Source organism: Brassica oleracea, chromosome C1 (assembly GCF_000695525.1).
Source record: "Brassica oleracea var. oleracea cultivar TO1000 chromosome C1, BOL, whole genome shotgun sequence".
Taxonomy (NCBI): Eukaryota; Viridiplantae; Streptophyta; class Magnoliopsida; order Brassicales; family Brassicaceae; genus Brassica; species Brassica oleracea.
In genome coordinates, this window is record NC_027748.1 from 6,092,324 (window position 1) to 6,117,921 (window position 25,598).

Below are 25,598 nucleotides of genomic sequence, written 5' to 3' on the forward strand. Positions count from 1 at the left end.
TCACACATACATATGTAGTAGTCCAAAAGTTAGTAGTCCAACATTTAGTAGTCCATACATATGTAGTAGTCCAAAAATTGTTACTTATAAATAGACATCATGTCTAAAGCAAGAGAGAATCGTACATGTGGTTCTTGGCACAAGAAGTTTCATCAGAACAAGCGAGACAGGACAGTGATGTAGAAGGAAAGGCAGGCAAAAAATGGCAACCTCCCCCGTCAACATGGATGAAATGCAACATTGGTTTCTCCTGGTCGCCCTCATTACAGCTAGGAGGAGGAGCGTGGGTACTGAGGAATTCGCAGGGAGTGGTTATGCTTCACGGTAGAAGGGCCTTCTCTACGTGCTCATCCCAACAGGAGGCAGCGTTTGTTGTGATGCAGTGGGCGGTTGCAAGTATGAGCCATCACAGGATGCAAAAAGTAATCTTTTCAATAAACGACTCTTGTGTTGTCGAGGTGATCACAAGGCCAAGAAGATGGCTGATAAGATACCAAATAAAGAAGAAAATAAATAACAAATGCCACTTAGAGCTAGAAGACAAAAATACTAAAGAGAGTTAAGAGTTAAAATGTCCCGCATTGGAAAGAGAAGAAATTAACAAAGTGTATAAGTGTAAAGGCATCCTCATCTCATAAGCTGGCTTTTGAGAATGAGTTTGATAGAACTCAGATAAATTTCTATCAAGAACAGGGGATTACAATGAAATTACAGAGAAAGCTATCTTGCTCTCAAAGAGAAGCAAGCCCAAGCCACATGTGGCACCAACCAACTAACTCATTCTCAAGAACAATCATCTTTCTTATTTATACTCTTCCTCTTCAATGTAACTGCCTTCTCTTCTTCTTATCGTGCAGGTGACAGGTCATCAGCTTCTCACATGACATTTCCTTTGCTTCTATGATCATATCAGAGTTCTACCTTTGGTCTTTTAAAGTGTTAGTTAGGCTCAACTCTAATAATTGGGACAAATTAATATCTAAACTCTAACAATGGGTGCGGTGACGGTGGATTTTGGAAGCTTTGCAAGAAGTTGTGTGGTGGAGAATCCAAAAAGAAGTAAGAGTAACCAATAGAGGGGCTGATCTCATTGCTATAAGTGTAACCAAAGAGCTGAGAACTCGATCTTATGTGGCAACAGGTGGTCATGTGTGGCTCAGACGACATATCTTTGACAGTGAGAGAAGCTCCCCCTCTACAAGGTTACCCTGACAGAGTTGTTGATGGTATGCGTACTGTTAGGTTGTGGTACTCTGATTTTTGACTAGGAGAAGTGATCGGAGTTATGGCGTTATGCAGGGTATTGTATCGCTTTAGGCTAACCTTTTGTTTTAGCTCCTTTATGGCTAATATCTAGTGTCTGTAGTTTTGAAACTTCCATTTGCGTTAATGTTAATAATCAATAGATGAAAAAAAAAGTTTTAATCCCTCTTTCTTGATTATACCAACCTAACTAGAAAACTCAAATCACATAAACTAAGATTTTCCATAAGATGCATCACAATAGTCAATAAATATAGAGAGATCTATATAACATTCACATGTGATGATTCATATTTGGTTACATTCGTGCTTTGGATCTTGGTCACATCTTACACATCTTATTTTCCAAACTACCTCTAACTCCATGCATTCACACGGTTTACCTACCCGTCCCTTCTCCTTCTTCTTCTCTAATCCCTGCAACTGCATGCAGAAATACCCACAGGTACGTACAACACTGTGAAAAATCGGGGAAAAAAACACTCATGTGCTTGTAATAAGCTCCTCCATTCCTTTGAACCAAACTCTTTAACGCCTCTAAATCAAAGGTGAAAGGTTTGTTTGCTTTTGTACCTTAACGCTGACCATATAACATTGTCATTTTGTTTTATATTTTTGCAGAGTATGGCAGACTCAAAGATGAGAGAAGAAGTAGACAAAGAACATCATGCATGATGTTGTATCTCAAGGCTCGTAACTTGAGATCACATATTTTACATCTTTCAAAATGAATTCAGTCACGTTGGGAATTAATAGTCTAAAGTCAATGGAAACGGAACCTCGTGTTATTTCGATATGATTTTATTGACTGAACGTTGAAACTTGAAAGTCGTATATTATATAAAGAACAAATAAATAAATAAATTTCCTCGAATGTGTGTGCAACAAAAAGAATCAAGAGATCATAAAAACACGTGTACGCCGTAATTCCACGTCAGCATACAGCAAGCTGAACCCAACAGACATTTAGACAACAGTCAATTGTGGATAACCAAACGGTGGATGTGGTGACAACGGCGAGAAAAGCGGCATGCTTAGAAACTCCGTCAAGTCCCAGTCATCTATCCCCGTCAAACTCGACGTCACTTGCTCGACGCCGTGACTCTCCTCCGTCTTTACAACTTTCGCAACAACCCTCGTTTCTTCCTCCCCTCCGTCTCGCTTCCGCTTGTTTTTCTGACCATTCTCAGCGCGTGGTTCCCACGTCCCAACCTCGAGCGGGAAATTCACGATGGCCTTTGCTCCTCGGAGCCTAAACGCCGCTTGGTCGTAAGCCCTAGCCGCTTCGACCGCCGTGTCGAACGTCCCGAGCCAAACCCTGGTCCCGCGGCGGGTCGGATCTCGGATCTCCGCCGCGAATTTCCCCCACGGCCTCATCCTCACCCCTCTGTAGTGCCTCTTCTCTTCTGCCGCCACCTGTGGTACGGGAACCTGTTCTCGCTGAGGGTTTCGGGCTGCGAATTGGATCCTCTCGGTTCGGTTCGGCGGCGCGATCTTCAGCGGCGGTTTTCGATTCGATTGCGAGACGACCGGGAGATTCGATTGGAACGTGAAGGAATCGTTTGGTGCAAGTGGAGTATCGGTTATTTCTGGTTTAGTCTCGAATTCAGGAAAATCGAAACCGGTTTGGTCAAATGAACCGAAGAATGAAAAATCGGAGCTGGTTTCCCATGGCTTGGTGGTGGTGACATTGGGTAAGGGAGAAAATTCGTCGAGGAGATGTTTCTTGATGAAGAAAAGAGCTGATGTTTCGCTTGGCGTGGCCATTAGAGAACAGAGGATCGGAGGAAGATGGTTAATTTGAAGGAAGGAAGGATTCGATTTGACAGTATAGAAGAGTGTGGAAATGTATATATATAGAAAGAAAGAGTCTTAGGTCAATGAGAGCCACTTTCCAGGGCAACATCCTTTCATGTTTTAAATTGGTATAAAAATAATCAGCTGCGGAATGTTGTATATACACCCGTGTGTATTTTAACGATTGTAGACCGTTAGATTATATTTATAAACCACCAGTCAACGGTACGATCGTGTGGGTTCATCGATGGCAGCTGAGGTGAAATCAAAACCTTTAGGCTGCGCGATCTAACTTTAGATGTATTATATTGTTTCTTTTCTTTTTCATAGAGCTGGCAAAAATTGATTGATTCCTGCATAATAAATGTTAATCAAAAGATTCGTACTCCTAATATTAAAAGAATTGTTCATGCTGATGTCTGACTAATTTACTTACCAGTTGCGATCGACCGTGCTGACAAATATTTGGATAATCTTGGTTTCAACGACGATTATAAACAAGTTCTTAAGGTTGAACGACGATTAAACACGTTTTTTGTGGTTGGAATAACAATTAGTGGAAGAAAGAAAAACTGGTTGAAACTTTTACCTAGAAATTATACTTGTATTAAGGATAAATGGAATCTACTAATTAGACTACATTCTCCATGTCAGACGTTGTTTATATAGCTTTCATGTTACAAATCATATTTGCGGTTACAAATCATATCGCACCGCAAATAGTAACAAAAATCTCTACATATATACCTATGTATTTATACATTTTTTACTATTACGATATTACGATTGCTTCGTAGTTATTCCGAAGTTATCTTGCATGTTGTCTCGAGTGTTGCCATTCAGACACCTATTTCTCGAAACATCTGGTGGACAAAGAAACGATAAGACTCTCACTAGTCATGGGCAATTTCCCAGTTCGATTCCATATTGGTTCTTTTGATTCTTTGGTTCTCTGAGTTAGATTTTTAAGATTCGTTTGGGTATTTCAAATTTTCAGTTCGATTTTGGTTCATTTAGTTTGGGTTTTGGTTCGGCTTGACTAACAAAATTGAGAACCGACTGATATCCAAAATAATTTTGGATCTTGTTTGGTTTTGGGTCGGTTCTAATATTTTGGTTAATTAAAGTTATAGAGTCATTTTGTTTTTTGTAATTAAGTATCATTTTTCTGAATTTTGGATAAAATTTGGATAACTATGATAATTTAAATATTTAAGATAAAATGTATTCTGGTATTTCAGTTTATAAATAATATTTATATTTTATTTAACTATTTAAAACTAAATATAATTAATAATTATATTTATATAAACTATATCATTGAAATTCTGATATCCATTTAGTTTTCTATTCGGTTTTGATTTTTTGGTTCTAAAGATAAAAAAACCGCTCGGATAATTGATATGATTTAAATCCAAACCAAATTTTGTTTTTGGTTTAGCTTAGTTTAATTTTCCAGTTCCATATAAATTTCTCCAGGTCTAACTCTTATCTCGTCGTCCAGAAACAAATAAAAAGGAAGGAAACCAATACTTAAGTGAAAGCAAATAATTCATCAATCCAGTAATATATCGGGATAATATAAAATCCCTTGCAACTATTTTTTTTTCTACATTTCAGACTAAACAATATCATCAACCAACAATAATGATGGCCGTTGGGGATTCCAATGGCTTTCTAAATTCAAAAACTAATCACACGAGACTTTGCATCCGGATACACAACTAATCCATCAATATGGAATGGATAAGTGGCCAAAGTGAATCAAATCCATAGCTGAAATTCCAGCTGAATTTTTTTTACCACTAAACCAAAAATCTTGGTTATCATGGTTGTTTCTTTCTGTCATATTATATATTATGTTCGCTTCAGATCTAGTGAAAGACAGAAACTTTAATAACCAACTTTTTTCTTGTTACTGTAATTTGATTGATTAATTTAGTTTGATATTGATCTCGTAGAAATAAAATCTAAAAAATTGATACACTAAAATTGGTTGAATCAAAAATATTATAACAACCACTGTTAACTTGACAGTAACAAATATCCAATTTTAGTATATCAAATTTTTAGACTTTATTTTTATGGGATTAATATCAAAGTAAAACAATCAATGAAATTAAAATAGCCAAAAAACGTGACAAGCAAATAACATATTGGTTTATGTTTTCAGGTTGATGAAAAGCTAACTTAGAATGATCTAATCAGGTGTTAAACAAATATGAGCCAAATAATTATTCAAGTTTGATTATAGTACTAGTCTAAATGCTATACTAGATCAACCCACTTTCGTGGTGTTTTTCCTTTCATCGATCAGCCTCAAAGCCTAAGCTATCGCTTGGTTTGAGAATGCTGATGAATATTAGCGATTAAACCCGATCGGTTCACAAAACACCCTGATATCTACTTTCATTGATTAGGAATTCAATGCTTATTCATAACATGTGAAGCAACCTATTACACATTTAATGAATAGATTAACTTACGATCTAACATAAAGTGATCAGTTCAATGAAAGCTTTAAGTTCAGTTATGAGTAAAGACAATCAATTAATTACTTATTATGTTTAGCTTACGATCTAACACCCTAACACCTTAGGCTAACTAAGCCGACTACTTAGCCATGGAATAAGAAAACTCAAAGATCAAATAAGAAAATATAATACAATTTGCAGTAGATAAAAAGGAAATAGGGTTCATTGTTCTTCTCTAAGGGCATCTCCAACTCCACTATATTTTTCACTCTAAAATAGAGTTTAAAGTAAAAATGGTTTACTCTAAATATAGAGTAAGTTATTTTTTTATCACTATATTTTCTACTCTAAAATAGAGTATTATTGGAGCAAACTCAAACTCTATTATAGAGTTACTCTGTTTTATAGTAAAAAATAGAGTAAACCATTGGAGATGATCTAATATCGAGAGAGATGTTCTTCTCCCTTACAAGATAGCAAGTGTGCAAATCGCCAATTTTTTTTTAATCTGATTTTTACTCAAAAATAGCTTAGAAAATAAAAGAGATAAATGAAAAGAATATATATGAGATTGCTGGCAGCTTAGAAGAAAAAATAGGTAAATAGGGAAATTTCGAAATATTTTGATTGTTTCTTTAAAAATCTCGAGCGGCGTAGCAGCTGTTCTCGGATCACCCATTAGAATGCTCTGTATAAAAATTTCCAATTTGTATCTTTTTCTGCATGCGCTTTTATAAGTGCTTCGCAACCTACTCGAAACCTAAAATGACTCAAAAAAGACTAGAAAAACTCGATAGATACTTGAAAACGAATTGTAAAACATATATACAAGGTGTTAAAAACACCATATATCATTATTTGTAAATTCTCAATATTATTTCAGCAGAGAAAAAAGTTTGATGATTCATATATATTTTTCATATTTGAATTATTATTATTCTCAAGGTCCATTCAACCGAAATCTTCAAATCCAAACTCTCTTAATCAAATATCTTTCAAAATTCAAACTATTCGATTTTTATGGGGTAAAAAGTAACGTCTTATTTTACCAAAAAAAAAGTAACGTCTGATAATTTTTTATTCGAACATTGTTTTTTTTTTTTGATCAAATTATTCGAACATTGTTTAAAAACGGGTATGTGCATGTATCTTGTCTCTTTCAAACTTATGATTGAACACGTGCGGTTATGACATTCGGTCTTTTTATTTGTAGTACAATTTCAAATTGAACAAACAAAGAAATTGTCAAAATTAACCAAAACCATTACACTATTTTTAATCATATTTCGTTAGTTTGCGGCTATATGTTCTCATCTTATATATTAAAACAAAAGTCACAACCTTGATTCATGTGTGAATTTTTAAAAAGTGGATCTAATAAGCTTATTCATAGAAAATCATGTTATATTTAATCTTTAATCTTATCATTTAAATTTTGGATCTACCAGAAATTTTTATTAGGCTATTAATAATTGGATTTAAACAATAGATGATCCATTAGATTTATAGATGGTATAAATTAAATAGATATAATTTAATGTTGTAATACTATACCTCCATGTATTAAATATTGAAATATTTGTCGATGTTAACTTTTAAAATTATAAATTTTTTTTTTAAATAGCAAAAATCATATTATCTAACAATGATTAATCTTTGCTAACTTAAACAAATGAAAAAAAAATTTAAACTACATAGTTTATTTTAAAAATTAAACAAAAACTAAATGTTTAATTATTTACTCGATAATATAAATTTATGAAGCGAAAAGTTTATTTTTTTAAAAACTTTCTAAATTTGTGAAATGTTACAATATCTTTGAATATGACAATAAAACAATATTTTACTAATCTTTATATATTAGTTACGATTTTAATAATGAAATAAAATCGAAAAATTAATATATAGAAGAAGATACAAATACATGTGAAAGTTTGAAACAATCTATTCAATGAAAAAACATATCGTAAACTTATTATGTTTTAAAAATTGATATACACATATATATTATAATATATACTAATTTAGAATTGAAAACAAAATATTTATATAAAAATAAATGAAAACAAAAATCCGAGATCTAGTTACTATTATAATTTGAAATAACCACCGCTTAAGAATAGCCTTTCTGGATTTGGTTTTTCATACTTTGGAAGAACTATATTATGTTATTGGGGTTACTTGTCCTTTTTTTTTTTGGTAACTTTTACTTGTCTTTTTTTTTGCTAAAAGGGTTACTTGTCTTGATTATTACGATAAGGGTTTGTGATAAGAATTAGATGCATTAATGTTTGTTGGAATATTGTTGGTTTGTTGTCCAATTTCTTAGTATCGTAGGTAGATCTTTGTTGGCGAACTCATTAGGGACGCATGTGCAGATTGTTTACATATGTTTCTTGGCTAATTTTACAAAGTCTGTTTCAATGTTATCGGTCAAAACTCAAAGTCATACACGACCCATTTTGGTCAATTTTAAAGCTGACGTGTCATAGCCTTCCATAGTATTTTCGTCAACTTATCACCTCTAAATCTCTAATATTCCAAAAGGGACCCAAAATTCTAAATGAATATGGGCTTCATATGGATATTCATAGATAATTAAAACTTATTATGGTAAGCTGCAAGATATCACAATTTTTTTTTGGACAAAACAAGATATCACAATTAAATAAGAAGTTTTAGGATTGAGAGAATGCAAAACTCACAAGAGATTTGACATGTGAAGAAAAATATAGTAGGTAGGACATCAGTATTCAGTAACATATAGTAATATTTTTCTACTTAAGGAAAAAAATCATCTTTATTTTTTAGGTAATATTGTAAAAAATAACATATTGAATCTAGATCAAGTAGTATATTGCTGAGGGCGATAAGATTATGAAGTAAAAGCCTAGCTAAGCTATAGAGCCTGCCAAATATTTAACGGCGAACATTGTTCAAGTAAATTCGAAAATTTGTATTTTCGACGAATTTTAGACATCATAATGGCTATCAAAGTTATTAGTATTTCAACTAAGATGTGAATGAATTATTAAGGAATGAGCATGCTAATAATGAACTCTTTAACAAGTTTATGGACAAGTGCATTGTGAAAGGTTAATTTTTTCATTATAAATTCGAGGAGGCCTATTACTTATCTTACCTTTTTAAAAGTGATTGCTCCATCATGAAGCCTTAGCCTATTACTTATCTTTCTTTTTTAAAAGTGATGGCTCCATCATGATAACAATGTTTCATCTGAATTAATACCAATTTAGCTAGCCAAAGAATTTGTAATAAGATCTCTAGCTAGATTTTCCATCAACGGAATAAAGCTTTATGTGATTTCAAACCAATATATATAGGGGAGTGTAATTAAGTAAATGAAAGATATCTGGTATCCTCTTTATAATTAGATAAGTTTGTGAATTTGAAAGAATAACCATCTTTCTTAGAAAGTTGACAAAAGGATTCACTTTAAGCTAAATGTATTTTTTTAAGCTAAATGTTTTAGACAAATTGATAATCTATTTTCGGCCAAGAGATTATACAAGCTAAATGTATTATTTTCTTCTGTGAGAGGATGAATTTATAATCTATTTTCAGCCAAGAAATTAAACATATGTTGAATTCTACAAGCTTCCGAAGGCAAAAAAACAGCAGAAAATGAACTGAAATGTCATTTAATGTTTTACACACGCTTTTAAAAAATAGATATTAATTTTATCTTTATTTGAAATTCTATATTAGTATTTATTATCTTTATTAGTTTGATTAGAAACTAAATTAACAAGAAAACTATTGGAATCATAAAACAATACTTCAAGCAAAAAATATTTTTACAGCAACAATTAAGTAACAATTAATTTGAACAAAAGGTGTGTGCTTAATTATTGCCCCCCCCCCCCTTTCCCCACACACCTTCTTTTTGTTTCTTTTAATGTATCAAAGCATTTCCAATTCAAATTTATTTTTTATTCTTAAATAAAATAAATGAAGTATAGAAAAAAATATTCCAACTCTATTCTATTTTTCATTCCATAATGTTGTAAAAGATGAGTTTATTCCATAAATAGAATAATCTATTTTTTTTGTTAAAGTAGAGTCAAAATACTTTTATGAGATAATTTGCTGTATATACATCATGATGACTAATATTAAAAAACTACTCTGAATAGCATATAAACAGCAAAATCTGTAGCAAATGTACATAAACTGACGGTTTTGTCTCTGCTCTTGTCTCTGCCCTTGCATCTAACTCTGCCCAGAACATCCATTTTCTTTCTCTTTCTTTCCTTTTTCTTTCCTGATTTCTCTATCACTGTCGATCATTTCTTTTCAAAAAATTTAACAGCTTTTTCTCACAAGATATTGATCTCTTCTCAATCTTAGTAAAATCTTTTTGTTTCTCAAATACATAGTCAATTTTCTCATCAAATTTTCCATTTTTTTCCAACTCCATTTCCTGCACAAATCTTACATTAAACTCCTCTTTTTCAACTCGTCTTCATTACCTTCACATCACTTCGTTGTTGAATACGCCAGCCATATGTCAATGAATCATAAACTCCAAAAGCTAAATCTGCCACAACGCTCTACCATCTAACAATCTCAAACAAAATGAAAAAGTTTTTTTTTCCTAATTTATGGATCTCAAATTGATAAATTAGGAATTGTGATTGGTTACAGTACTACGCTAAATTTTAATGTTAACTGTTACGTGAATTATTAATGGATAACTAGTTTAGTAGAAAATATACTTTATCATGAAACGAAAACAATCTAATATGTTATTTACCATAGAAAATATAGTATTAGATGTAAATTTTCGGTTTATATATATGATAAAATAATTGTTAACCGTTAAAAAAATTAAAAATTAAATAGATAATGATTTAATTAACCTGATAACTTATTTTGTAGCATCTAAGAAACCGTATAACACCTAACACATCTATTTTTTTCTAACAAGAGGAGTGTAAAGCTTAAGTTTTAACGTAAAATGTTATGAAATTTTAATAGATAATTAATTTATTAGAAAATACACTTATAAAGTAACCTCAATCAAATATGATATTTTATGTAAAACATTAAATTAGACGTGATTTATTAGTTTATATGATATAATAATGATTAACTGTTAAGATTATATAATCTAAATACATAATGAGTTATTTGGTCTTGTAACCTATTTGGTAGCATCTAGAGAACCACGTATCAGCTATTGCTACCTATGTCAACTAGCGGCACATTTTCACTGATAACAACTAACGAAACTTATATCTGCTTACAAGACTTAATTTATAGCATTGAATCATACATTTTTCAGAAACTTAGTTACATAGCAACTACAAATACTAACACGAGTCGTTACCGTCAATCTTGAAAAAAAATCACTCTTTCTTAACTATACGGCTGATTCACACGGCCATGCACTTTTATCAGCACGTGCATCGAAGATTTCTCTCATATATTGAGGTTGACATTGAACAAACTGACGGAGAAGATGGTAGAAGAATTCGTTGATATATAGATAGTACTCACTAGATCTAGACATAGTATTGAATGAAATAATACTTAAATGAAAATAAATTCTCAAGAATAAAATTTAAAAAAGGACAAGAAGAATCAATTAGAAGAAATAGAAAAAAATGTGTTTAGATAAGGAGATACGAGAGATAGAGAAGGAAGATTGTTTTTTGGACAAGAGACTTTGAAGCAAGAGAGAAGAAAGATGATATTTTGGGCAGGAGTGCTTTCAGATTATAAAATTATCAATAGTGTTTGGGTCATTTACTTAATTATGGTTTTTTCTAGGTACATGAGACCTAATTTCCCTACTTTTATTCAATATTCTATTATACCGTATTTTGAAGAAAAAAAAGAGTGTTAATGTTTTTATTGCACTTGTCCTTTGTACATTTATACATGATCGTCTTTATGACGAGATTTGCAAAAATCAATAGTCTCGATACCTGATTGTGTTGGCATTTGGAACGCATCGTATTCTTCTCATTTGTGTAAAATATCTTATTTTACAGTGATTTGTGTGTAACAACTAACAATACCTGTCAATTCATATCTGTTCATAATAATTTATATATATATTCTTCTGGTATTTTTGCTTTATCCAGTAGCGAGAACTAGAAATGATTATGGATTTTGAAAACCCGGTTTGGTTAAGAGAAACTAGTTTGGTATAGTTGTGATGTGATTCGGTGAACCGGCGGTCACGTTGGAAAACAAATATTTCACTGAACGACAAAAGGCAAAGACAAGTTGTGAGAGAGGAGAGAGACCAAACACAATATTGCTTGCTTCCGTAGATTGCATGACATCATTCCTTACGGCTACTTCACCTGTGTCTTATGTGGATAATCCGCACGTGTTTTAATTCACGAACCTTCGTAGCAATGAGAAAAATCCATTACTTTCATCTTTTCAACTTTTTAATTCACCCCACTAGACACTAAAATAATATTTACAAGAATAGTCTAGTCTTTGTCATATTCAAGATCTTCCAGGTTCATGAACCCTTTTTGTCTCAGTCTACCCTATAAATATAACGAACCATCTTTACATTGATTCCCACTGCAAATTTCAATACTATCAATAGAACAAAGATTAGAAAGAAAAAAAAACATTTTTAACAACAAAAAAAAAGATTCTTCAGATTTATTTCATCTCTTTATTATGGCTGTAGAATCCGACTACGCTTTTCTTGAATCGATAAGGCAATACTTACTAGAGGAATCGGAGTTACGACTCACTGAGTCAATGGTGGCGCAATCTGGTACGACGGCTCACAGCGTGAGACCGGTGTACGGAAGAAGCTCGAGCTTCAGCAAGCTGTATCCTTGTTTCTCTGAGAGCTGGGGAGACTTGCCGTTGAAAGAGAACGACTCGGAGGACATGTTAGTCTACGGAATCCTCAACGACGCTTTTCACGGCGGTTGGGAACCGTCTTCGTCATCCTCAGACGAAGATCGGAGCTCTTTTCCGACGGTTAAAACCGAGAATTTCTCGGCGGTTGATTCTGTTCCGGCGAAGAAGACGAGTTCTGTTCAAGCGCCGGTGAAAGGGAAGCATTACAGAGGAGTGAGACAGAGACCATGGGGGAAATTCGCGGCGGAGATAAGGGATCCGGCGAAGAACGGAGCTAGAGTTTGGTTGGGGACGTTTGAGACGGCGGAGGACGCGGCGTTGGCCTACGACAAAGCGGCTTTCAGGATGCGAGGCTCCCGCGCTTTGCTGAATTTCCCGTTGAGAGTTAACTCGGGAGAACCCGACCCGGTTCGGATAAAGTCCAAGAGAGGTTCTTCATCCGAAAACAGAGCTCCGAAGCGGAGGAGAACGGTGGCTTCCGCCGGTCAAGGAACAGACGTGTGACTGAATGTCAAGTGTGAGATTGTTTAGGTGACACGTGGTTATCAGTTATTGGTTCATAATTTTTTATTGTCTTTGCTGGATCATGTTTTTTCCCGAAAAAGGTGGACAAAATGCATATAATGGGAAATAAAAATGTTAAGAACAAATATTCATTTATTAAATACTTCATTATCACTGGGTTCAAAGAGTAATGTTTAAGCAAAAAACGTACCACAGTTTTAATTAGTTCGCTGGTTAACTAATAACACTATTTTAAACTATTTGAATTTTAAAAAATATAATCTATCTTTTTTTTTTGTCAGCAAAAAAATATAATCTATCTATATGACGTATTGTTAGTGTAATCACTTATTAATTTGTTATAGATTTTATATAATAAAAGTATAAAACCCAATTATTGGAGAAGAAGACACTGTCACACAGAATTAGTTAACTATTAAATCATCACACAAACTGATATAAACATATGACCAAACAGGATAGTCTAATACAGAGCTACCCGCCAGAATTTTTTTTTGTTAGAAAAATGTCTCTAGCGTACACATTAGTTAATTTAATTCACTTTAAATAATATTGAGATTGGGTAAAGTGGTTTGTACAAGAGTGATCTCAGCATTGGTTTGTTGTGCTATGAGGTTTTGGGACTGTAACTAAGAGATAAGCCCAACACAACCATATAGGAAGTGTGCCAGTGCCAATTTGTGAGTAAATATTGGGAATTTATACTACTCTTAGTCTTAATATAAATTTGTGTCTTGTTAGTTTCCTCGTGGAGAGTAAATAATTGCCAATTTGAATCAAACAACAATTTTTTTATATAATTTCTTCCGACCATAAGTACAAGTAAGCTCATATCTTCGCCTTCCAAGTTTTGTTTCTTCTACAAGTTTGTCTGTCAAAAGATTTGGTTGCATTGCTTTGTAAATTATTGTGTTTAACTTAACAAGCAAAGTTTTACATGTCATTACGTTGCTTCTTAATGAAGGTAATTCTTTTCTTTTACACTAGATGTTAAATTCGAGTTACACGCAAGAGTTTAGTTTGGTTTTCATTTTAAACTTAAATATAATGATTTCTTAGCTACTTAGATTGTTTGATGCATGTAAATTATCAATATACTCTTGTAAATACTTTTATTATACATTAACATAAACGATTAAGCTATATGCATAATATTTTTTTACTCACAATATTTTACTTTTTTTTTTACTCATAACATTTTTATGATACTCTAGATTTTCTATATTATTTACTCAATAAGTAAAATGTTACTTAACATTAGTTAAAAGTCATTATATTTATTTTAATTTTTATATTGTCTAACAAAACTATTTAATATTAGTTAATCACCAAATATTTGTTATGGTTAAATCATATATATATATATCACATTTATTCTAAAAATATTTTGACTAAAAAGTAAAAATATTTTGAGTAAAAAATACTATGCATATAGCTTAATCGATTGTGTTAAATGTATGATAAAAATATTTACAAGAGTATATTGATAATTTACATGCATCAAACAATCTAAATAGCTAAGAAACAATTATATTTTAGTTTACATCAACTAGGAATGGTGAAAGTTTGAGTAATGAAGGCCACAAAATAGAAAACAAATTTGTTAACAATCCGTCATGTGACTTCCATTGTGATCTTGTACAAGATGAAAGTCTCGGGAAATATAAGTAGAATATAATGTGTTATGGGTATATATGATGTAAGCTACTTACTTGATATGTCATAATTCTTATAAAATACTTACTTGATCTGTCATAATCATGACACATCCATTTCAGAATGATAATCTGAGTGTACTTTTTTCCATTTCAGTGTTAGAATTTGAATAATATCTTGAATGACCTTGTTCTTTTCGATTTGAGCATCAGTGACTTTTTTAACATTCAATATTTTTTCCAATAATTGGATATATACCATAGTAATCAAGGCATATTGAAAGACAACATAGACATCTGAAGAGTAAATATTAACATACATATACTCGACTTCTCTCCTCCAGCTTCTCTCATATCTTCTAGTTTTTCTGTTAGAACTTTTGATGAACCTCTTTTGTCAAAATCGAGTTATCCGTAAGTTATTTTTCCTAGCTAGCATCCATGGCTATGAAGAGAAACTGGTGTAGCTTGCGTGAAAGAGTAGTGCAATCTATGATATATAAAAAAATTGTAGCTTTGATTTTTGAAAAAGTTTCCCTATATTTTCTTTTTATAAAAAGAATTATTAGTCAATTTTATGTTAATTTTTCAAAAATTAGTATCTATATCAAGTGGACTTTTGTTTTAACAAATTTTCTTTTGTTACCTTACCTTATTTTATATGGATTTCTATTTTTCAAATAAACATTTTTTGAAAATCTTAACATTTTAATATAATAAAATTAAAGTAATGATTTGATATTTTGATTGATGATTTTTCATCGGATGTGGATACTTTCAATGACTTATAAACAAAATTTTTATATAGCATATAATTTAAACTTTGAAAATCATGTGTTTTAAATTTATATAGCTATAGTTGTTAGAAAGTCTTACATTTTTAAATTAATTATTACTTTTGTTATTTATTTTTATGTAAATTTTTAAAAGATATTTGTATTCATTATATTAACTTATCTATAATGTTTTTATTTTTCTAAGTTTATCTTATTTGAAATAAATAATTTGGAAATATTGATATTTTTAGAAATAGTGAAAATGATTTGTCATATTTTGATTGGTTGTTTTAAATCGTATGTTAACATATTCAATGACTTAGAACATCTCCAATTCAACTCTATTTTTGTTTTTATAATAACATTTAGAGACAAAACCACTCCAACTCCTCTCTATTTTTGATTCTAAAATAGAGATCGTTAGTTTTTCCTCTAGTTATATATATGAAGGAATAACATTCCTCTATATTTTACTATGTATTTGGAAATCTCTATTTTAGATAAATACATTAGAACAAAATCTATCTCAATTATAGAATAGCTTGTATCTGCAACTTTTATACTATTGTTTTCTTTATTTTGTAACATATACTATTGTTTTCCACCTTTGCATGACACCGACTAATAATCAGATGAAGCAAATAGCTTATTCTTAATATCTTATAATGCAATCTGAATCAATTCAAATAAACTTATCCAGTTTAGTGGCTTCATGTTGCAAAAGTTGGCAACTTGCCCAATTAAATTGAAGACGAGTCCAAACATCGTGCTGTATTATGATTCGGTTTATATGTTTCTCTAAGACAAGAAATGCACTCTTAAAACCATGATCATAAACTCTGTAAGATTTCAGAAACAAAAAAGAAGAAGAAGATTCAGAATGCAGTAAAACAGAAACCACCTAGATATAAAATCTGCGTGGATAGTTAAGTCATAAACTCAGAAACAAGACTACTGATCTTTGCTTCTTAAAGAAAAACCTCAGGTTCTCTTAGAGATGGCTATCACATTGAAGTTGAGCGTGTCCGGATTCTTCTCAATAAACCTCTTCATCAATTTCGTCGCATCCTGTAAGTTTAATAATATCACCCAATATACCATCAAACATATGCACAAGGTTTCAAAAATACAACAAAACCATTGGCATAGTCCCAGGAGAGTTTTAAACTATCTAGCACGGGGACGTCTATTTAGGTGCCGTACCGGTACAGGAAACGTTTCGGTGACGGGTACTTCACGGGGACAGCACTGGTACGGCTTGGGGACGGTTAGAGAACATAGCTATGAGTAAGACTAGTTTTCACGGGACATAATGCTTGTCCAATTGTTTTTTAACTGTCACTGTTATCTTGCTTCTAATTTTAGTCGGCAAAATAGACATTATAGTAAATTATATCTAATTATGTTAGATTCACTATATAAATTTATTTTTTATAAATATTTTATATTTTTACTAGTATATATTTGCCGTATCCGTACCCATAATTTTTAAATTTTCCCGTTTCCCGTCCCCGCTTCCGTCCCCGTCTGTCCCCGTATCTGTCCCGGTGCATCATAGATTTTAAAGACTGAAAGGGTTTATAGTACCTTCAAGAGGGTAGCTGGAGAGGAAGCACCATGTGAAATTGGTCCTGCTTTCCTTCCATCAAGTTCATAGAGCTCACCTGCGTAATAAACAATATGATTTAGTACCGATATGGAAGTGTGTTTGAAGCTTTCAGTATTCTGATCTTTTTTTGGTTGATGTGAGAATTTGTTACCATCAACACATGCTAAACAGATGAAATGCGTGTCTGCGTCGTCGGTAGCCTGAGGAAAAGTACAAAAGACAATGTGACATTTAGATGAACATGTTCGCATACTCAAATGCATTAGTATTAATATGAGGCGGGAAGTTACCGGTGTTTCACCAGCTGTAACAGCTATAGAATGAGCATCTTCTATTTGGCTATCGTTCTCAAGAAACCTTGCACGCTATCAAGATAAGAAACATTAAACATGAGGCAAAAAAAACTTATAGTCAAATCAAGAGGAAAAAGATAAAAGATAGAAAACCTCCATAGGAGTCATATTGGCAGTGGATTTGAAGAATTTATCTAAGAAAGATCCCTCAGCTGAAAAATAAGCAAGGAGAAAGTGAGACTCATTAAAAATTAAAAAGAAGCACAAAGAGGTTCAAAAAACTCACAAAGCTTGATTTCAGAGGTAATGTTGCCAATAGCATGGAGAAGACCAATGGTTCCACAAGCATTACCCACAGTTTGTTTCATGAAGTAAACTTTATCACTATGCACCTATCATTCACACAGCCATTATAAGACTAGATTACAGTAAACAATGGGTTCCCTTTTCGTAAAGAAACTTCACCTTCTCCTTGATTTCCTTGTCTTGCTCGATCCTCTCTTCTTCACTCTAGATACCAAAACCATCAGAATTTCAATCAAAACACAAGCTGAGATTTTCAGAATCAAAGACGTGTTTCAATTGATTATCACGAAAGAAGAGACCTTTTTGGTGATGGGGTAAAGGAAGAGAACAGCCAGAACAGGCTTAGGAACCATATCAAGAAGTTCGTCGTCTAATCCAAACACATCATTGCACTCCGCTGCATCAGGGGAAAGCCCCAGACCCCAAAGAAACTGTATACAATACACACCAATACAAAAAAAATCACTGAACTGACCTAGAATCAATCTTCCCAATTTCGAAACGCCGATGATCGGATAAGCAGAAGGGAAAGTGAGACGAATACCTGATTCATAACCTCTGGGTTCGCTTCGAGTGGAAGCCATCTCTTAGCTGAAGAGCTCTCCGTCGCCATCTTCGTGATCGTCTCTTCTTTTTGATTTTTGCACAACAAATCAAAAACTCTTCGGTTCTAAGAAGAAACGAATAAATCCAAGAACGAAGATATTAACGGGCCTGGCCCAATTGATCCCTTTGTTCACTAAAAATAAGTTTTACTTCCGTCTTATTTGTTTACGGTATATAGGTTTCCAGTCCACAGAGGATTAATTCACTCAACCAGTTTCTCAGTACAATTCGGCCCGGCCCAATAAGAGTGGATTTAAATCTCGGGGAGAATGAACGGTGTAGATGTCTCCTAAAGTACAGTCGTGCGCAGAGGATAAAACCTCAAAAGGGGGTTTATAAGAGATTAGGTTGATGGATATCCAAGTCTTGTGCAGCCTTGGCTAGGGTTTTGGTATACTTATCCTACCGCAGCTTCCTTCTTCTTCTTCTTCTTCTTTCTCCAACACTTAGGTTTGGCTCTGTCCGAACCATATCTTCGATTTTCTGGTTCCTATTTTTCTTTTTCTTTTTTTGTTTCTTCATCATCAAAAACAATAACCTCGGGACTAGTTGGTTTTGTGAAATGACGACTTTGAACCCTTTCGATCTCTTGGACGATGACATAGAGGATCCCACCCTGCTCGCTGCTGCTAAGCCACTCAAGGTTGAGAAAGCTGCTCCAGCTCAGCCTGCTAAGCTGCCCACTAAGCCCACTCCTCCTTCTCAAGCTGGTGAGTCTTTCTCTTTTGATTTAGATTAATAGAGATTAGTGGTAAACCTGCTTACTTTGGCTTGGTGGTTGTAGATTAAGTGGACATGAATTAGTTTCTTTATTATATTTTATGGAAATGTTAAGACACTTGCATCTTTTATTTCTATAGATTAATTAACTGATTAGATGTTATGTTATTCGTTGACCTTGAGTAGTGAGGGAAGCCAGAGGAGGTCGCAATGGTGGAGGAGCACGTGGTGGTGGCCGTGGAAGAGGTGGTGGATTCAACAGGGAGTCCAGGAACTTTGATGCTCCTGCTAATGAGAACGGGTACGTTGGAGGCGGCTACAGACGCTCTGAAGGAGGAGATGCTGGGAGGCGTGGTGGATACCGTGGACGCGGTGGTCGCCACGGAGATTCTGGTGACTTGGAGCGCCCGCGTAGGAACTTTGAGCGTCACAGTGGAACAGCTCACGGGTAAGGAGGCTTCTTCATTGTTTATGACTGTTAAGGTTCGTTCTTACTGGTTTTATAATTGTAAAACTTATTGTTTGAGTAGACATGAGTTAAAACGTGATGGAGCTGGCCGTGGCAACTGGGGAACCATTGCGGATGACATTCCTCCGTAAGTTATTAAAAATTTGGCTCGCTTACTTCGTTGTGTGGTTTCTGTTTTTGATTAGTGTCCTGAAAATAAAAGTGATTGTGTTTGTAATCAATAGGGTGACTGAAGGATCCACACCAGTGGTTGAGAAGGATCTGGCTGTTGAGACGGAAGGTGAAGCAACTGATGCTAACAAAGAGACAGCTGTTGAAGCTCAAGCAGAGAAAGAGCCCGAGCCTGAGGACAAGGTACATTTTCCATCTTTTGAACTCATTTTTCATTGTGTGAACTTGTTAAGAATAATGTTATCTAATGGTGTATATTAACTGTTTGTAGGAGATGACTCTTGAAGAGTATGAGAAGGTTTTGGAAGAGAAGAGGAAAGCTTTGCAGGCAACCAAGATTGAGGAGAGGAAGGTTGACACCAAAGCCTTTGAGACCATGCAACAGCTCTCAAGCAAAAAGAGCAACAATGATGAGATCTTCATCAAACTGGTGCGTTATCTGAACTCTTCTTTATTTCATTTTGGTGTTGGTAAACTTCTATTTATAATAGAGTTTGTGCTTATTGGACGTTTAAATGGTGGTGTAATCAGGGAACAGACAAGGACAAGCGCCCAGTTGAGAAGGAAGAGAAGACCAAGAAGGTCTCGCTTGTTTACTAATTGCTCACTACGAAGGATTTAAGCATTTTTATTCAAATTCTTTTGCATTCTTATATATGTTTATGTGATTTTTTTTTTGTAGTCGTTGAGCATAAATGAGTTTCTGAAACCTGCGAATGGAGAGAGGTACAGAGGTGGTTACCGTGGTGGAAGAGGTCGTGGACCAAGGGGAGCTGATGAGGGTGGTCGTGGACCAAGAGGTGGAGCCGAGGGTGGTCGTGGACCAAGAGGTGGAGCCGACAGAAAGGCTGCTGCACCTGCACCAAAGATTGAAGACGCTGCTCACTTCCCTACTCTGGGAAAGTAAGGCTCTCCGGTTTGGTCCTTCCGCGTCCGTTTGGTCTCGTTTGTTTTTGTGATCTCTCACCCGGTTCTGTTTTTGTTCTTCTGATTTCATTGTTATCGTCATACTCGCTCAAGGCTTTTTGTTCTACGAACCCGAGTTTTTGGGAACTTTTAGTAAAGTTGTTTTTAATCTTTTAGTTTTATAATTTAACTTGGGCTTTATAAAAGAAAAACAATTAGCACGAAACTTTTACCAAAGAACCGAGCTAAGTGTTTCCACGAACATTAATACAACCAATTTAGGAGCTTTTGGACATAAAAGTGACCGAAAAAACAAATACAAAAGATGAAGAAACAACGTTGTTCATGTGTCCTACATGGAAACATATGAGAGAATATATGACTTAAGTGTCCACAAAGCGCATTAAGAAGAGCAGCAGCCTGATTGCTGGTTTACAGGTTGTCCGCGGATCTGGACTGTTGAAGGCTTAGATCCACCAGCAGGTTGGCTCGCCATTCTGAAAAAGAAAAATCTGAGTTAAGGCTACCAAACTATAAGCTCTGACAATGAGTCGATGACAATAACGAATTCTACCTTGTCTTGATTGCAGCAGTCATGGCCATGAAAGCTTCTTCGACATTGGTAGCATTCTTGGCACTTGTTTCCAAGAATGGGATCCCAAGTTCATCTGCGAAAGCCTGTGTTCGCAGAACAAACATTACAGCACATCCCTTAGACCAGAGTGTCAAAGAACCGTAACAAATTTTGAAGAATATTACGATATTACCTTGGCTGTCTCAGTGGATACAACTTTCTGTGATGTGAGATCACACTTGTTCCCAACCAGTAGCTTGTTCACATTCTCACTGGCGTAGCGGTCGATTTCATTTAACCACTGCTTGACATTGTTAAAGCTTTCTTGGTCTGTTACATCGTAAGTCACCTGACAAAAAATGAAATAAACACCAATGATTCAGAGTCTCACTGATGGATGTCAGATAACAGAGGAGATAATGTTAAGTGTGATAATAAGCATACAATGATCCCATGAGCTCCTCTGTAGTAGCTGCTAGTGATCGTTCTGAAACGTTCTTGACCTGCCGTATCCCACTGCATAATTGGTGATGATTATAAGCAGAGTGATCATATATGCGCATACAAATTTAGCAGTTATGAATCTGACACGACTTAAGAGAACTTACAATCTGGAGTTTGATGGTCTTTCCATCTTGTTCGACTGTGCGGATTTTCTGCAAATTATCATTACAAAAATAAGGACTTTTATGATTCGTGCATAAACAATTAATAAGTGAAAGAGGCTTACAAAGTCAACACCAATGGTACTGATGTAGCTATCCAGGTAGGAATCATCCTGCACATACAAAATATTGACAGAGCAACAATGGCACTTAACTGAGAAGTCTATTATTCAATACCATAGAGGCAAAGAACTGAGCTAGAGCTTAAAGATGACTTACAGCAAACCTTAGAAGCAAGCAGGACTTTCCAACACCAGAATCACCAATAAGCAAAAGCTTGAAGAGATAGTCACTGCAAAAATCAAAAGAGTGAAATAAGGATAAGACACCATGTACAAAAAAGATAAGATAAATCAACTCGTTCATCATTCTCCAGCCATAGAAGGACTTGGGAGACGTTTGAGAATAAGCTCAAAGATTTCTATAGACGCAATCTCAAGCTCCATAATCCAAATCCCTCACATCCTAGAACTTTCATTTAATTTCTTTACAGATCTAATCGAAATACGATCTACGAGATCGAGAAATCGATCAAACAGAATAACAAAGCCTTCATCAAACGAAGATTGCTAAGATTCTCCAGCTAGAACGGTGTGATCGGAAGAAAATCAAGTAGACACTAGACCATTGAAGACGTTATAAAATTCAAAAAAAAAAGAAATTACTATTCAGGATTCATGGTTGATCTCGTAGCTGGATCGATCTACCGGTGAGAACGAAGAGTAGTTTCCGCCGATAAAAAGAGAATACGGCCGGTGAGAGAGAGAGAGAGAGAGAGAGAGAGACGTAAAGGATCGCTTTGTGTCGACGGATGACGACGTGGTTAAGAAATAAGAAAGGCCCACACGATGGTTACTCTCATTTGAATAAGTCTCCGTGTTGATTTGGCGACGTGTCTTCTCCAGCCCAGAAGATGCGTGGAGGAGAGAAAGTTTCATTTTTCTGTCTTCTCAAAATGTAGAATATTTTTAAAAATTTGTTATATTTCAAAATATAATATGTTTTTGTTATGAATATTATGGTGATGTCGTTATGGCAATTCTTAAATATACTTGTTCTCAAAGCTTTACTTATTCTCCAATTGATTTTGTCCACAAACTATTGTAATCCTATATAAAGGATTCATTACTCATGGAATACGACACACCAATTTCCTCTCTTCTCTTCTTTACTTACAACACGTTATCAGCACGAAGCTTTAGCGATCTTGAGTTAATAGGTATATATTTTTATCCTATTATAATTTTAGTCTATATCCAATCTTTCTTCAAATCATGCTTGTTATCAATTGATGGTTTGTAAGAATGGATTCATACACTGAGCTTAGGAGCTTTAGTCGAAAATATTGATCTACCCTTTTTTCAAAGAAAGAAAATCATTTGATCAAAGATCTTGTCGATGATTATAAGCTAATGCTCAATTTGTTATATTTGATATTCGCTTGTTTATATATCATTTGTTTCACATGTCATCATGTCATCCCGTTACAGCTACAAAACGCTTTAGTATAGTTCATTCGTTAACATGTCAGTATTGATTATTAACCTACATTTTTAATATACGGTTGTGCATATTGTTCTTTCACACGGCTGCATATTCAGTTCATTATTGAACATGTGAACTATTAAAAGCATACGAATCATATTAGCTAGTCAACATGTGTTATGAAAGCTCTTAAACAGTTGTTTTCTTACTATATATTTATTTCCACTACAATTTGCATGTAATATATTGAATGCATATGATATAGTAATATATTGAATGCATATAATATAGTAATAAATTTGCATGTAATATATTGAATGCATATAATATAGTAATAAAGTGTTATAGTTGAATGCATGTAATATATTATTTACATATATGAGTCGATACAAATTTTAAAAGTCTTACGGTTGAATGCATGCAATGTATTAGTAAATTTTCTTTTTAGAAAACGAAGTCGGTTTGCTCGAGGTATATAAATTCCTAATTATGTTTATTAGTATATTTGAGTTTGTATTCATCAAAGAATAAGATGTCTACATATATTATATTAATTTGTCGAGTAAGTTTGAATCAAAATTTATTTAACAGATCGTTGGTTTATGATCTAGTTTTGGTTTCAGTTTCTTGTTCAAATTTTATGTTAATATAATAATATGTGAAACCGTTTGTGAAAGTGACATAGCTGTTATTTTTCTTTTATTGATTTACAATCATCATGCACGTCTATATTACTTGGAACATCACATGATATGCGCGGTAATAGTTTTGGTTTGCATGGGTTTAGAAAACCGTTGGTTTTAGTTCTCTTTCTGCTTAATGCTTTAATTTAAATAGATTATTCGGATGAATTATTAATATTTAATAATGATATGGTCTATGTTATATATTGAATTATATATTGATGTTTCATAACACATTAGCCATATTTATATGAGCAAATTTTAAGTATTGCAGAATTATTTTTTCTCCCTAAAAGAGAAGATACGATGACAAATATCAAGAAACCTGAAGAGTTGAACTCTCATCGTCTACGCACTTCTCTTTATAAGATAAGTTTTTGTTTTGTTATTTTCCATGCTTTATATACAAGGTTGAGTAAAGTATGATTAGATAAGTAATTTGCATAAAAGTTGGTACGAGGATCATATTTCATTACCATTTTATATACATGAGTTTTAAGTTTAAGGCTTTGATTTTAAAATATGCATAAGTTTTGAAAAAAAAAAAATCCAATGAAAGTTATTATCACAATGTGATACCTATAGCTCATTATATTTCTGCATCTAAAGATTACAAGACCTGAAGTCTGTAAATAAAGTTTTCACTATGTTGGATGTTAAGTTTTAAAGCAAAATTTCTCGAAGAATTTTTTTAATAATGCATATATTGAAAAAATATTATTTTTCACACAAGTAATGTTGTCCAGCAGACACATGATTGAGAAAAAAGATTAAAGAAGCTTATACTTATATCTTGTCAAGATCCAAAAAGTTTCTTTTTAGAACTCATACTCTCACTTGAAGTTGAGAAAATAAAGATGGCAATAAAGAAAGACAAAAGAGTTTCTATTTAGAACTTATACTCTCAGTTGAGGTTGAGGAAATAAAGATGGTAATAAAAAAGAGATATGATTCAATCATCCAAAGATGAAAGAAAATTATTGCATCATATTCATATAAGTCTCAAAAGTAAAAAGGATTTGAGAAAGAAAACATGACCCATGTAGGGTATGTTATTGATTCAAAAATGAGATTCATTCGAGATTGATAAACCTATAGTAAAATCATCTCGAGGGGAAGAGTTAAAGAATCTCACATTTTATGATAAGTAAAACATCCAGAAGATTATGTTTGCACAAAAACTAAGACTAATGAATCATTCTCAAAGTAATCTCTAGAATTTTGAGACACTTATGTTGAGACAATAAGCAAAAGAAATGCTTAAGGCAGTATAAGTATTTTAGAGAAAGTATCTATAGCCTTTTATATATTGTACTACACAAAGATTATTGTAGTAAATATATAGTAAACCAGAAGTTTACAAAATATTTGGCATGAACCAGTTAGACCATTTTGGTTCAGTAATATGCAAAAAAATACATAAAGATTTAGTGAATATTCATTGAAGAACTAGAAGATTCTTGCGAATGATTTCATATATGTTGCTTGCTCATAAGATAAAATAGTAATACGGTTTTCACCAGCCAAATAAAGTTATTGGCATGAATAAAAGAGATGTTAGTGGACTGATCACCCACTATGCATCTTTATAATACCGGTGAATCCACTTCTTAAAGTCTTTGACGACTATAGAAAAATCAATTGATAAGTGTTAAACATTTTGAGCAACACTAATTCGCATCAAGCCAACAATTAATCACTGATAAAAATCTGGAGAAAATAAGTTGATATGAGTTATCATTGATCCTCGAACTAAA

At 33.5% G+C, this 25,598-nt stretch overlaps 5 protein-coding genes across 7 annotated transcripts; 2 read left to right on the forward strand and 3 right to left on the reverse strand.

Moving 5' to 3' along the window:
- Window positions 1–2,056: 2,056 nt before the first annotated feature.
- On the reverse strand, window positions 2,057–3,165 carry LOC106310477 (ethylene-responsive transcription factor 6). Its single transcript, XM_013747712.1, has one exon. The coding sequence runs from the start codon at window positions 3,028–3,030 to the stop codon at window positions 2,230–2,232; it is 801 nt and encodes a 266-aa protein (XP_013603166.1). The 5' UTR covers window positions 3,031–3,165; the 3' UTR covers window positions 2,057–2,229.
- An 8,924-nt stretch (window positions 3,166–12,089) lies between these two features.
- On the forward strand, window positions 12,090–13,076 carry LOC106327064 (ethylene-responsive transcription factor 1A). The gene has a single exon (XM_013765083.1). It carries the CDS (start codon window positions 12,207–12,209, stop codon window positions 12,900–12,902), a length of 696 nt encoding a protein of 231 aa, XP_013620537.1. The 5' UTR covers window positions 12,090–12,206; the 3' UTR covers window positions 12,903–13,076.
- Window positions 13,077–16,104: 3,028 nt separating this feature from the next.
- Window positions 16,105–18,216, reverse strand: LOC106343660 (ubiquitin carboxyl-terminal hydrolase isozyme L3). The gene is made up of 9 exons (XM_013782935.1): window positions 18,107–18,216; window positions 17,862–17,993; window positions 17,722–17,766; window positions 17,543–17,648; window positions 17,410–17,468; window positions 17,254–17,328; window positions 17,115–17,163; window positions 16,942–17,018; window positions 16,105–16,422 (listed from the first exon to the last, which is right to left on the reverse strand). Exons 1-9 carry the CDS (start codon window positions 18,173–18,175, stop codon window positions 16,336–16,338), a joined length of 699 nt encoding a protein of 232 aa, XP_013638389.1. The 5' UTR covers window positions 18,176–18,216; the 3' UTR covers window positions 16,105–16,335.
- Window positions 18,217–18,534: 318 nt separating this feature from the next.
- LOC106309095 (uncharacterized protein DDB_G0288133) lies at window positions 18,535–20,610 on the forward strand. Of its 3 annotated transcripts, none has more exons than XM_013746170.1 (8): window positions 18,535–18,878; window positions 19,075–19,336; window positions 19,419–19,484; window positions 19,582–19,711; window positions 19,800–19,958; window positions 20,060–20,110; window positions 20,211–20,328; window positions 20,359–20,610. In XM_013746170.1, exons 1-8 carry the CDS (start codon window positions 18,731–18,733, stop codon window positions 20,433–20,435), a joined length of 1,011 nt encoding a protein of 336 aa, XP_013601624.1. In that variant the 5' UTR covers window positions 18,535–18,730; the 3' UTR covers window positions 20,436–20,610. The 3 variants fall into 3 exon arrangements, with proteins under 3 accessions (XP_013601624.1, XP_013601629.1, XP_013601619.1); XM_013746175.1 differs by having other exon boundaries at window positions 19,075–19,200; window positions 19,258–19,336; window positions 20,211–20,610; XM_013746165.1 differs by having other exon boundaries at window positions 20,211–20,610.
- A 30-nt stretch (window positions 20,611–20,640) lies between these two features.
- LOC106309111 (ras-related protein RABD2c) lies at window positions 20,641–22,593 on the reverse strand. Its single transcript, XM_013746182.1, has 8 exons — window positions 22,339–22,593; window positions 21,893–21,965; window positions 21,739–21,786; window positions 21,617–21,664; window positions 21,453–21,524; window positions 21,202–21,357; window positions 21,009–21,112; window positions 20,641–20,931 (listed from the first exon to the last, which is right to left on the reverse strand). Exons 1-8 carry the CDS (start codon window positions 22,350–22,352, stop codon window positions 20,838–20,840), a joined length of 609 nt encoding a protein of 202 aa, XP_013601636.1. The 5' UTR covers window positions 22,353–22,593; the 3' UTR covers window positions 20,641–20,837.
- Between the last annotated feature and the right edge of the window lie 3,005 nt (window positions 22,594–25,598).

What these genes read in the sequence shown, in the direction of transcription:
- LOC106309095 (XM_013746165.1), top strand. Translation starts at nt 18,731, where the DNA reads ATGACGACTTTGAACCCTTTCGATCTCTTGGACGATGACATAGAGGAT. An exon ending in CACTCCTCCTTCTCAAGCTG is followed by an intron (nt 18,879 to 19,074) that starts GTGAGTCTTTCT and finishes GACCTTGAGTAG; the next exon opens with TGAGGGAAGCCAGAGGAGGT. An exon ending in ATGAGATCTTCATCAAACTG is followed by an intron (nt 19,959 to 20,059) that starts GTGCGTTATCTG and finishes TGGTGTAATCAG; the next exon opens with GGAACAGACAAGGACAAGCG.
- LOC106327064 (XM_013765083.1), top strand. Translation starts at nt 12,207, where the DNA reads ATGGCTGTAGAATCCGACTACGCTTTTCTTGAATCGATAAGGCAATAC.
- LOC106310477 (XM_013747712.1), bottom strand. Translation starts at nt 3,030, where the DNA reads ATGGCCACGCCAAGCGAAACATCAGCTCTTTTCTTCATCAAGAAACAT.
- LOC106309111 (XM_013746182.1), bottom strand. An exon ending in TATCCACTGAGACAGCCAAG is followed by an intron (nt 21,113 to 21,201) that starts GTAATATCGTAA and finishes CTGCGAACACAG; the next exon opens with GCTTTCGCAGATGAACTTGG. An exon ending in ACTGCTGCAATCAAGACAAG is followed by an intron (nt 20,932 to 21,008) that starts GTAGAATTCGTT and finishes TTTCTTTTTCAG; the next exon opens with AATGGCGAGCCAACCTGCTG.
- LOC106343660 (XM_013782935.1), bottom strand. Translation starts at nt 18,175, where the DNA reads ATGGCGACGGAGAGCTCTTCAGCTAAGAGATGGCTTCCACTCGAAGCG. An exon ending in CCAATATGACTCCTATGGAG is followed by an intron (nt 17,329 to 17,409) that starts GTTTTCTATCTT and finishes TTATCTTGATAG; the next exon opens with CGTGCAAGGTTTCTTGAGAA. An exon ending in TTACAGCTGGTGAAACACCG is followed by an intron (nt 17,164 to 17,253) that starts GTAACTTCCCGC and finishes ACTTTTCCTCAG; the next exon opens with GCTACCGACGACGCAGACAC.